The 12,146-nt window shown below is 36.3% G+C and overlaps 1 protein-coding gene across 3 annotated transcripts in view; it reads right to left on the bottom strand.

The window, feature by feature from the left end:
* LOC147602243 (uncharacterized) overlaps positions 1-12,146 on the bottom strand; it is a 235,535-nt gene that overhangs the window by 71,007 nt on the left and 152,382 nt on the right. For all 3 annotated transcript variants that reach the window (XR_015260746.1, XR_015260745.1, XM_086764023.1), the window contains one exon: positions 3,299-3,357. Coding sequence is in view for 1 of the 3 variants with exons in the window: in XM_086764023.1 (XP_086620149.1) it covers positions 3,299-3,357 (59 nt within the window). In the remaining 2 variants the exon portion in view is untranslated. The remainder of the gene's footprint in view (positions 1-3,298; positions 3,358-12,146) is intronic.

The raw sequence follows: 12,146 nt of genomic DNA, 5'->3' as shown, positions 1-12,146 counted from the left end.
AATAATTAGTGGTCATCTCTAATACAGGAAGTGCTACACAAAACAGCACACAAAATGTAAAATCTCCAGCTGTGCAAAGTACAAAGGAATCTTCTGGGGACAAGTTTTGTACATTATTGTCTATGTTAATCTAGGCCAGAAGTGTGAGTGTGCTGGAAGTATCACAGCATACATTTTGCATGTCTATCTGCTCTACCTGTTACATTTTCCTTATTTTCTTTCACACATTTTCATACCCCTCTCACTCAGCAGGCCATTCTGTATCACTGAATATTTTCAAATTCTTTTAAAATAAACCCCAAATGCTAATATTATGTATAGATGGATTTATATCTATCTCTATATAGGTGTGTGTATATCTATATGCACACATACGCAGGCACACACAAATTTCGCATACAGAGAAAGTAACCCTAAAAGAATTGCTTCCAATGTGACAGAATTGGAAGTGACAGAATATTGTTTTCCCCACCAGATGGCAGTACCTTCAACTTAATATAAACCAGACTGGGTGCCACATGTGCAGCAAACAATGGCATTCTTTATATTTGGGCTTTTCTGTAAGAGGGAAATGCTGGTTTTTTTCCACATGTAGAGCTATCCCAGTTTCCTTCCATTTAATGACAAATTGGAGGATAAAGTTTACTACTAACAGCTAAGCTCAACTTTGATCAGTGTATCCTACAATGTTTTTTTTTTTAAACATGTATCATCCCATATTGTTATTTTTTCAGTATACTGTAATTTTGTCAAATTTGAGAAACATGGGTGTTATTTCCGGTCATGGTCTTTTTCCAAGAATAATTCCCAAACAGAAATGACAGGATAACTTTCAATTGTGTAATAAATTTAAAGTTTTACTATATATGCTAATAATTAAAATGGCTAAAGGACTCCACAGAAGAGGGGGGTGGGGGGGGGAATGGAAAACATCTGGTGCATAGTTTTTTGACAAAAATATACAGTATGCAGGCTTCTTGACGTATGAAAAATTCAAAGTATCATCTACAGCAAAAATATTGCAGGCAGCACATGCTATATTACATATAGGCTAAATTATCTTTAATGTGGGAACTAACAATTGCTTCTACTGGTAAGAATAGGAGAGTTTTTGTCAGCATAGTCCAGGCACTGTAAAAATAATGTAATTTGATGGATAGAGACTGCTCTGTAGGATATTCAGTTTTAGGAGAGACTTATCCATAGATTCCAGCCAAAAGATTATTACTCATATTTATTTCTTTAACTTCTCCTTATTTTTGAAATAAATTTTCCAGAAGAAAATGTCGTATATTATAAAAAGAGGACTTCACTCCTATTCTACTAATATTAATATTCAGGTTGATTAAGTGAGTTTATATTCACGTCATGCCGACTGCAAAGAAAATATCAAAAATGCACATTCTTATTAATAAAACACACTCATGTTTCAATAAATTTATCACCAAATACCCAGTCTGTTTGGACAGCTGGCTTCCACTATCCTACAAGCATGGATTCGATCCTTTTTTGTTTCATGATTTTTAGATTTTAGGTAGAAAGACAAAGTAGAGCAAAATTTTCTCCAGATATACAAAACAAATAAGTACAGTGATGGAAAGAAAAGACTACAAAAATAAAGCAAAAAAAAATTACCTGAATTTTATGGATAAGCAGAAGTTTGAGAGAAAAAAAAAAGGACAGTGAAAAAGAAACTGATCTTAAGACACATAACAAATGAAAGAAAGGAACCAAGACCTAACAGAAGATTCACGGAAAAAAAAAAGATTAAATGTAAGCAGGAGCGAAAGAAATTATGAAGCCTTTAGGAAGAGCAAGGAGGAAAGTGAAGGAAAGCCAAACAGTATTGCCATCAAGCCAAACACTCTTGCTATCAAGCCTAGCTTGCCATTGCTCAATGTTGATTTCATAGAAAAGCTAGACCGCTATTACCTGATCTATTTGAAACGTGCTTGTGAATTACTGCTTTTTAAGAATACAGCAATATGACTACTTTCTACTAATTCAACATTAAACAGCCAGGCATACATGTCCTTAACACTTATGGCTACTGTTCTTGAATATTTCACTTTTTGTAACCAGATCCTCTACATTAACTGAAAATGTAAGTTCAATTTACGTGGATGCGTACTAGATGCCTGAGATCCCAAACCAATGCCATTTGAACTGAATACAATCTCTAGACACAGTATAATTCAAAAGATCTTTTCATAAACTTTTCATTATGGCTTGATACTCCTCTAAGATTGTACATTCACATCAGCTGGAAGTATGAGAGGAATCTACCATAAAAGGAAGTTTATTGCTAACATCTGAAGGAAGAGGAGAAGTAAAGGTAACAAGGGACCTATGAACCTAGATAAAATAGTTTTAAGCGGAGAATGCAAATCCATGCAAAGAACCACACTCAAAACTCATTCTTAGATCAGAAAGACAAACTGAACGAGTCATTGTTGAAGTGGGCAGAGAAAGCACAGGGATCCAGCATTCAACATAAGGTCCCAACATGAAAAATTCAGCACCACCCTGCAATGTACAAAGGGCTAGTAAAGTAGGTGTTACGGACAACTGCTTTTTTCTCCAGCTGAAATATCAGTAGTAATCCTACAGTAATGGTTAGAAATTCCTGTATATTTTGAAAAGAATATGGGAAAAACAAATAGAGGTGAAGGAAGAACAACAAAACCTGAATACTGGAGAATATATGCTACAGTGAAAGTCTTAAGAAATATCATATCTATTTTAGCTGACTTGAATGTATCAGTGATTACAGGAAAATAACTACCATCTATAAGTGCCAGCAGAAAACAATGGCTCAAAGATGAAGCCAGGCAAAATTAAAACAGGTAAAAGGCACAACTTTTGACTTCCTTGTTTCAGGAATTAATCATTCATACAATGAAGATAAATAGTGGATTAAATAAAAAATGAATCCTTTCCTGCTTCAAAGACAAAATACAAGGGAGTAAACAGCAGAAAAATGGCCTTGTTGTGGGGCCCAGTGTCTAGGCCTCGGCCTGAGGGACACCCGCCCAGCCTGGCCCAGTGCTGGCTGCGGGGCTGCCCCCAGCTGCTGGCTGTAGCCGGCCCCACAGCCCAGCATCCCTGTGCTGTGAGGATAAGCGCCATGACTGCAGTTGCTGGGAGCTGTTTCAAACACAGAGGGATCTCCTAATTCTGTTCTGGGAAAGTAGCCGTGGGATGGAGAGCAGCAGCACTGGCCACAGTACCATGCGCCAGAGGTTGGTTGCTGCTGGCTTGGCAACTGAAACTTTGGGTAACCGGTCTCAAGGCTTACCTGCGGCTTGTGAAGTGGCAAGCACGCTCCCACTGCGAAGCAGAAAGGCAGCTGTACACCTGGAAGAGACACAGCTCATCAAAACAAGGATATAGGACTCGCACAATAAACTAGCCGAGTCTCTGAGTTTCATCTGGTCATTTTAAAATTAACTTCATTTCAAAGAAACACGTAATGTTGTATCACATAATTACAAAATATAGAGACAAAAAAAAAAGTGGAACCTTTTTTTTCAAGGCTTGATGAACTTCAGCAAGTTAACCAATTTACAGGAATTGTCATATACCAGCAGCTTAAGCAACAAAATAAGCCAGTACCACAAGGCAGAGTGCCTGACTCCTCACTCGTACGACTCGACCCGACCAAGCAGTGGACCAGCACGGGGCTTGCCCTCAGACTCTGCTCTTCCAAGGGCTGCAACAGACACAGGCTTGGGAGCAGGCCTCAAAGAGGGCAAATTATTTTACCCCCCTATCATCTTCTGTCTTGCCAGCCCCACAGCCTTCTGTCACATTACAAACTGGGGGCACACTCAATTGTGTGCTGAGCTATGTATGCAAATAAAATCATGATTTTATTACTTTCATTACTTTTATAAAGTGGCAGCCAACTCAATTTTTTAGACTGAATTTTAGCACTTTAAAATTCTTTTCTTCTTTATGTAGATTGTTAGAAAATGCATAGCTTGAATTTATGCACAAACCCTGTATTTTTTCTTATTTGTACTAACATCTTCACAGCAAACACAAAATTGTGTTTAGCAGAATTTCTAAGGACAAATATTAATCTATAATCACATTTCTAGTACAATAAATATAATATCAAGGGAAAACACATATAGCAGAAGCACCACTCCAGCAAAAGATTTTTAAGTTTATGCAATAAGAAATTCTGTGAGCTGTTTGTTATCAACAGATCTCATATAGGGCCTTCCCTTCATTAACATGGAGTTTTTCAAGATGTGAAATGAGTTAGTAAACTGTTGTTACATTCAGCCAATGCGCAGGATTTTTAAACGAGGAACACTTTGGTTTCTGAGAGCTCAATTAGTATTAATTACAAGTTTAAAGAAGCACCACAACATATTCACATTGATAGTATAGGCATATCTACAGCATAATTACTGTCACTTCAATAAGTGCAGTCATGCATACACATCCCCTTCTAGGATCAAAGTGGTGGCATATCGAGTCTAGGCTTGTGCTATCAGAGGCAACCGTGTTTCACATTCCCTTTCATAAATTTATCATTTTCAACCTTGCAATCAGGTAGATGTATGTGGAAAGACAAAACCTGACCACCTTATTGGGAGGCTTCTCCAGAATGCTGTTGCTTTGATGGCTAGAAATCTAACTTTTAGCCTAATTTTCTGCCGGTTATTTCTGTCCCAGCTCTGTTCTTCAGATTAAATGATTGTTCTCCTTTGCTTGCAATTCTCCTCTCTCCACAGCATATCTTTTCTCTCAGCCTTTATTTTACTGAAGAGAAATAAAGCTTTTATTATCCTCACAATAATGTCTCCCTTCCCAGTATTCATTTTCCTAGCCTTTTTCTGTTTGCTACAACAAAGTTTATGGTTCCTACAGCTGGGTACTCTGAATGCTAGGTAGTAGTCCTGGAGGGGTTGTTGCAGTGCCTCACATGAAGGCATTAATAATTTTATTTCACTACCTGAAAGGTCTAACTTGATACATTTTAAAATGGCATAAAGCTGCTTTATGGATATAGCACGTTGGCATGTCAGTCATTTTGGATGAAATTCATCTTACCTAGTTTTAAGCAGCACCTCTGAGCTAGTCACCGCAGGCCACTTGTATAATCAGAGACACTTTACAGCATGATTCGTCTGATCTATTTTTAGAGATTCTGACTGGATAAAATCTGTTGTGTCCTAGAAATACTCTTCACTGACCATGTCTAAACAAATACCTCAGCTGGAGAGATCTATACTGGATCAACTGAAGAGCTTATTTTGTGTTTTATTAATACAATTACCTACTTCATTTCCTTTTTAAAAATCACAAGATACCAGATAGTAGTAGAAGTAACCATAACCACAGACAGAACTTTATGTTTTCAGACTTCCATTCTGTTTCTATTCCTCCCAGTCTCTGGGAGGAAGAAGTTGTGATGTTTTCTCTGGATTATTCCCAAATTCCAAACTGACAGTACTTTTGAACTACATATTGAAAATGACTCTTCTAGTACAACTTTAAAACCCACAGTAACTACAGGTAGTACAATTTCCCCTCAAAAATAAAGTGCTTCTGTAGTGATTTGACAGGATTACAGTTTGACAATTGATATTCTACACTAGAAGATGAGAAAGAGCAACAGGTATTTTAGGAAATCAGATTGTCATAACATTCAGAAGTGAAAACAAGATGCTTAATTTTGATCAATCATAAACAAAAGCATGTAGGCTTGGGGAAGTAGGTAGGATGCTTTTTGGCAATCTGTATCTATCAAAGTTCCTTAACTATATCTTTTAAGCAAGAAGCTTGAAACATTTGAGTAGTAAAAGATGAACATTTAAATCAAACAAACAAGCACAAATATGTATTTCTATCATATTCTTCTCCAATGAAAAAACTACAGAGTTTTTGCTTCACAAAAACAAATTAAAATCAGAAGGAAGTTGATACTCTCACTCACCTCCACAGACAAATCAATGTAGTTACCATACTGTATGGTCTCACAGTGGATTAATATTTAAAAATTTACTACTGCTGAATCTTAAGAATGTATCTTAAATCCTTCAAATATGAGCTATACAAAGGAAAAAGTGTTACCACTATACAGTGTTTCTTTGCTTTGTGAGAGAAGTGCTAGTACAGATAAATAAGTTTATCCAGAGGTTTTGCAGCAAGTAACAGGCTGGACTGAGTATCTTGAGAGTTTTGGGTTTGGCCAATATATACTCATGAAGGTTTTCTTCACATCTCACCAATCCTGTTTACATAGGAGCATTTGAACAATCTTTCATGTGACAAAGCGTTTGGACAAAATTCCTTATGACAAGGGATAATTCGGGAAAGTTTTCATCCAAGCCACTGTCAATCCAAAGCTAAATACAAATTACTGAGTATTTGGAAGATTACTGAACACACAAACATGAACAATTCAAAATTGAGTTATTTACCATAGCAGAAGTCATTATGAATACTTTTCATTCTACTTGGTGCTCAGAAACCGAAACTCAGGAAACTCTCGAAGTACAAACACCTAACAACTTAATTCCCCAAACCACAATACCAAAAGGATTAACTTCCTGACAATTCCAGGACAAACTTATGGACAGGCAGTACATGAACAGATGCTTTAGGGTACAGGTTGGGATGTCCCCTATAACATCAGAAATCCAAAAACAATGGATGCCGAGGAACTACAAGGGAAATGAACCACACACAGAGCCTGTGTGCTCTCCCTAGATTGCATGCTGTGTTGCCACTGTCATAGAGTACGTAGCAGGATACACAGACCTTTAGTCATGGCTTATTAGTCTGGCCCAGAAGAGCATTTCTTGAATCACCTTGTTCCATAAACAAAAGACAGATAGATTTCAGTATCACCTTGAGGAAACTAAAATAAAATTGTGAGAAAAGCATATTTGCTTAAAATTGTTCAACACTGTGGCCTAAACGTGAGATCACCTAGTAAGAACTAATGAGTGAAGAAATACTGTTAGGGTTCTCACACAACATGCATTCAGACCCAAAATACCAGTTACAGCAGGATCAAAGGTATGTCATTTCACAGAAATATGAAAGATTTTGTTCAGGATGTAATTTCAGATTTTTTTTTTAATGTCAAACTATCAGCCATCATGACCCTTATAAACCAAAAATAATCAGATTTTCCATTCTCTGCGAAAATTCTATTTTCTTAGGCCAGAGCTCTCATAAACATGTCCTTGACGGTGGCATTTGTTAAGCATATATGCTGACCTTTTCAAAGTTTCTCTTTTTTGAAATGATTGTTCTCATTTTGCATTCTGCTACAAATCTTTCACATACTGCTACGTGCAAACTTTGCACACTTGCCCTAGTTTGCAAGGTTCTTTACTCATGAGTGTACAAGTATTAGAAGTTTTCTTTAGAAGTCTTTCTTGTCAGTAATGTAAAATTTCCAAAGCTCTTCAATAGATACAAACACAAGGGAAATTTCCACCTCTGTTTCTGAAACAGGATGTAATAATTCTACCAAAGGCATATCTGTATATAAAATAGCCAATATTTATCCTGAGAACTCCCTTTCTCATGAGGCTTTCTTTGGAAGAAACCAAATAAGAAAAAAAATGTAGTAACACCCCAGACAGCACAATATTTTAAAACAAAAACCAACTGTAGCTTAGACACGCTCTGGTCCCTCATATGTCCTGTTTGATTTTCCATAGTCATTATGTAGCATACAAGGAGAGGTAATGGTGAGGAGAAGGCATGTTTTGCCTAAGAAGGATCTCTGTGATGGTCTTCTGAAAATATTAGAAAGGCAAAAGCAACCATTTTTGAGAGAAACTTTTTTTCTACATTAGGGCAATGCATCTTCTTGAAGCCCAGAAAGCCAATCATACCCTGGGCTGCATAAAAAGAAGTGTCACCAGCAGGTCACAGGATGTGGCTCTTCCCCTCTATTCCACTTTCATGAGATCCCACTTGGAATACTGTGTCCAGCTCTGGAGCCCCCAGCATAAGAAAGACATGGACCTTTTGGAGAGAGTCCAGAGGAGGGCCACAAAAATTATCAGAGTGCTGCAACACTTCTCCTATGAAGAAAGACTGAGAGAGTTGGGGCTGTTCAGCCTGGAGAAGAGAAGGAGGCTCCAGAGAGACCTTATTGCAGCCTTCCAGTACTTAAAGAGGGCTTATAAGAAAGATGGAGAGAGACTTTTCAAAGCATCTGGAAAGAGACTAGAATAAGAGTAAGAACTTAAGTAGACTTTCTAAGGCTTTTGGTGGTAGTGATTATAGACCAAGAAGAATATTCCAGAGCCAGAGAGATTTAATTTGTTTTGTCTCTTAAATTGAAGCTGATGCAGTTAATTATTCCCAAGTTTATAACAAAGCAAATCAACATGCAGTACCTAAAGCAAATAACTGTAACTGTTACTGGTTTAACTTCATTTATCAGGTACCTTGGTTTTAAGGAGAAAAGCCTAAAGACTTTCAGATACTACCAAAATTCAAACAATACAGTTTTAAGCTTTGACAATTCTTTGCTGAATGGGCTTCTTGCTCTTAGCAAGTCCACAGTAAAGCTTGAATATTCTTGTCATTAAGAAAATGCAGAAAAGGGTGATCCTGGAGAAGTAAACCAATGGATTTTTAATGGGAATTAAAGCTGGCAGCACATGTAGAAACCTTCAATTAAAAAGGTATCTTTTAATTCAATTTTCAGATAACTATAATTCCTCTTGTATCACCAGGCTAAAACCTGGTCTCTCTTCTGTGTTTTGCTGCTTTTACTTTATCCAGTGGATTATTAGGCTATGCAACATGATAAACTCCTGTCCCTGGAATTATGACTTAAAACATTGTTGCATATCATAATAAAGTGCCAGTGTACAAATTGCTTAAAGATGGTACAAAACTGTAGAACCCTTATCTTCACTAAGCAAGCGAATCATGGTCTCTTCAGGATATTTGCTTTCTTTTGGTTCAATATACTATGATAGACCTGTCACTTTTTTTCAGAGGCTTACCTGGGTGGCTCAAATTAAGAGACTTCTGGTGAAATAAATAACTGTGTTAGAAAACCTTTTTCTCAATTGCTGAAGTTTTTGCAGACTAGATGTTCCACATGGGTTCAGCTGTCTTAACAGATTTACATAATTCTTTGTATTTCTTCAAGGAAAAAAAAATGGAGGGAAGAAAGGGTAGGTAAACCATGATGGTAGGATTGGTACCTCCCTTAATTCAAGCGAGCAATTCAGTTTAAAATTCTTCTAAAATAAACTAATGACACAGCGAACCTTGTCTACAGTATCCTGTGTTAAATTTTGGTCCACCTCTCTTGTGAAAACAAAGGAACTATTTCTGAAGGCAAGGGCATGAATTGCATTGATTATGAAGGAAATTGCATTTAATAATCCTTGCTATGCAAACCACAAAACTTCACAACATCCAGGAGGCATCTGCCCTATAAAAAAAGCCCTCCTTCTCCCTGGTTCCTATCAGAACCAGTGATGCACTCCCTTTGTACAGAGAAGCTGAATTGACTTCTATATCGTAATAGAAGTTAGAAGATAGTGTTGCTTCTTGAGGCCTTTAGAGCCCTGGTATTCAGGAAGGGGAATAGATATTTAGATTATTTGCTCTTACATCTAAACGAATGGCTCAAATAGGAAAAGTAGAGAGAAGTATCAGTCTAATAGCCATCACTGGCTTTAACAGGGTAAAATGCCTCCAAGTGGTAGCCTGAACTTTAGCTTGAACTATGTAGGGGCAAAGCTGATGCGTCACTCAAGCAGCAGCACAGTATAACCCAATGTTTTTTCAGAACATCAGTGTCAACAACAGATGAGAGCCAGGAGTGTATGTACTTCAGGGCAACCCATCAAAACATAGTAAAATTCACCCTACGACAATGACAGAAATAAAACTTAATGGCTTCACAATTGTATTTTCATTGCTAATAGAGATGCACTTTTTCTCTTCAACATCAGGTCTTATACTTCTTTCATTGCAATGCTCTATCCTCAGCTCCTTACCAGAGAAGACTAATTATTTCAAGACATGATCATGAATATAATTAAGATCAGATCCTCCCCTTGATACACTGTGCAGACTGCTGTGAATCTAGAGATGACTTTCTTATCAATTACATTAAAATGAGCAAGAGGGAGGCCTTTTATTTTAAAAATCTTCCTTCCAGGAGCAAATCTCTCTCTCCTCCCCTCTCTTCTTTTTTTAATTTTTTATTAAAACTTAACATGTTATTAGCATGAGAATAAGTGATTGTGGCCATTGTAATTTCAAGCAATATTTGGATACCAAATACAACAGCGCTGTCTTCTGCACTGTTTATGCCATACATGTAAGACTGAATACTTAATTTTTTTAATTTATTGTTGAAGGTAACAAGCAAAAATTAAGAGAATCTCAGTTTCATAGTCTAAAGAAAGCTTAAGGCACACTTCCACACAGTGTATGAATTTCTAAACTGCAGTCAGTATGTTAACATATTTGTCATCATTAACATGCATCTACAGTTCAGCAGGAATACCAAAATGTCATATTGCCTGTAACAGCCTACACAAAAGACCAGCAAATAGATTTTTCTCTTAAGCTAATGGGACTAGTTAATGGACCTTCTGGAGAAAAGGTACAATTTGCAATCATGTCAAAGAGTATCTGAAAACTGAATTAATATGCAGGATATAAATTATCCAGAACGAATTCAATGAATCCAGATCATGACCATTTGAAGATAATGGGCTTCCTACTTTTGCTATTAATATTTAATTGTGTATGTTGCATGTTTATCTTGTGCTGTGCATTTTCTGTTGGTTTTTTAGATAATTTTTGCCCATAAATGTGCAGGGTAGCCCAAAGACTTAAAAAAAAAAAATCTATCACTATTTAGAGGCAACTTACAGTTGGTTCACATATACACTTTCATTTTTAATATGCAATCCTGAGTCTAAACTTAAATCAAAACATCTTACAGATCAACAGAACTTCAGAATACACCCTGAGAAACTGCTCCTCCTGATACACTTATAAATATTAATTACATTTATAGGATAACAATACAATTTCTACCCAGTACCACAGGACCCTGTAGTTATTAAAGAATAGCAAAAAATACTCATGGAAATGACCGGAGTAATTATTAGTGTTCCTGAAACTTCAAACTCTGTTCAACAGTTCACCAGACATTTGCCCTCCTCCTCTTCAATTTTAACAAGAATATTTTGAATAAAATTAATCTGGTACTGATAATAAGAACACAAATGCTGTAGCTGGTAAAAAAAAAAAAAACAGAACAACATATTGTAAGTACATAACAGAAGCTACTAGTTGTAAAGCAAATACTTTAACAGTAAAATTCTAATAAAAATAGTAAGCCATCAAAATTTCCAAACTACCACAAACAGTTAAAATTTCATATAAAAGATTTAATAAATATAGTTAATAAAACAGGCACACTTATGCCAGAGTAAATACACTACACATTTTAATTTTTCAGGAGGAAATGTAATACGCTGCAGCTAAAAGGATAACAAAGCAAAAGGAAACAAAGTACAAACATAACGATTCTCAAAGGTTAACGGTTATACCACTGGCTTATATTCACTGATCACACTTTTACCATCCATAACCTGCAGATAGTATTTTTTTCCTCCCCTGAGAAAGCTGACTATTATGTGTTGACTTGTGTAAGCATTTTTAATTGTCTTGCCTAGGAGTGCAAATCTCAAAAATTAGTGTGGTAGAGCCAAAAAGGAAGGAAAATAACTGGCAAAATATTGGAACAAAAAAGTTATTGCAGAGAGAGAGAAATTCATTACTTTTATGCTCTGTCAAACTTATAATAATATGCACTTAGAAAGAAAAGCAAAATCTTATTTTAAATGGCATTTGCTAAAGCTATGCTAACAAAAGGATTTGTGGCCCTGTCACGAAAAAACATTGACCCTTGACCTTTTTTCACTTTAGAAAAGGAGAACAGCCAGAATCTTGTGTATCAAACAAATGTTTGTTTTATATAAACATTCTCCCAATTTTCTTAGTTTGCTGCAAAAGCGGAAGAAAACGGAAAAAAAAATAAAAATAAAAAAAGAGCAAAATGCCCCAAACGAAAGGCTCGATTCGGAAACAGTGCAAGCCAGCTTCTAAACAGTCAT

The sequence above is a fragment of the Chlamydotis macqueenii genome, chromosome 1, assembly GCF_036417535.1.
Source record: "Chlamydotis macqueenii isolate bChlMac1 chromosome 1, bChlMac1.mat, whole genome shotgun sequence".
Lineage (NCBI taxonomy): Eukaryota > Metazoa > Chordata > Aves > Otidiformes > Otididae > Chlamydotis > Chlamydotis macqueenii.
This window is presented reverse-complemented; position numbering and strand designations above follow the sequence as displayed.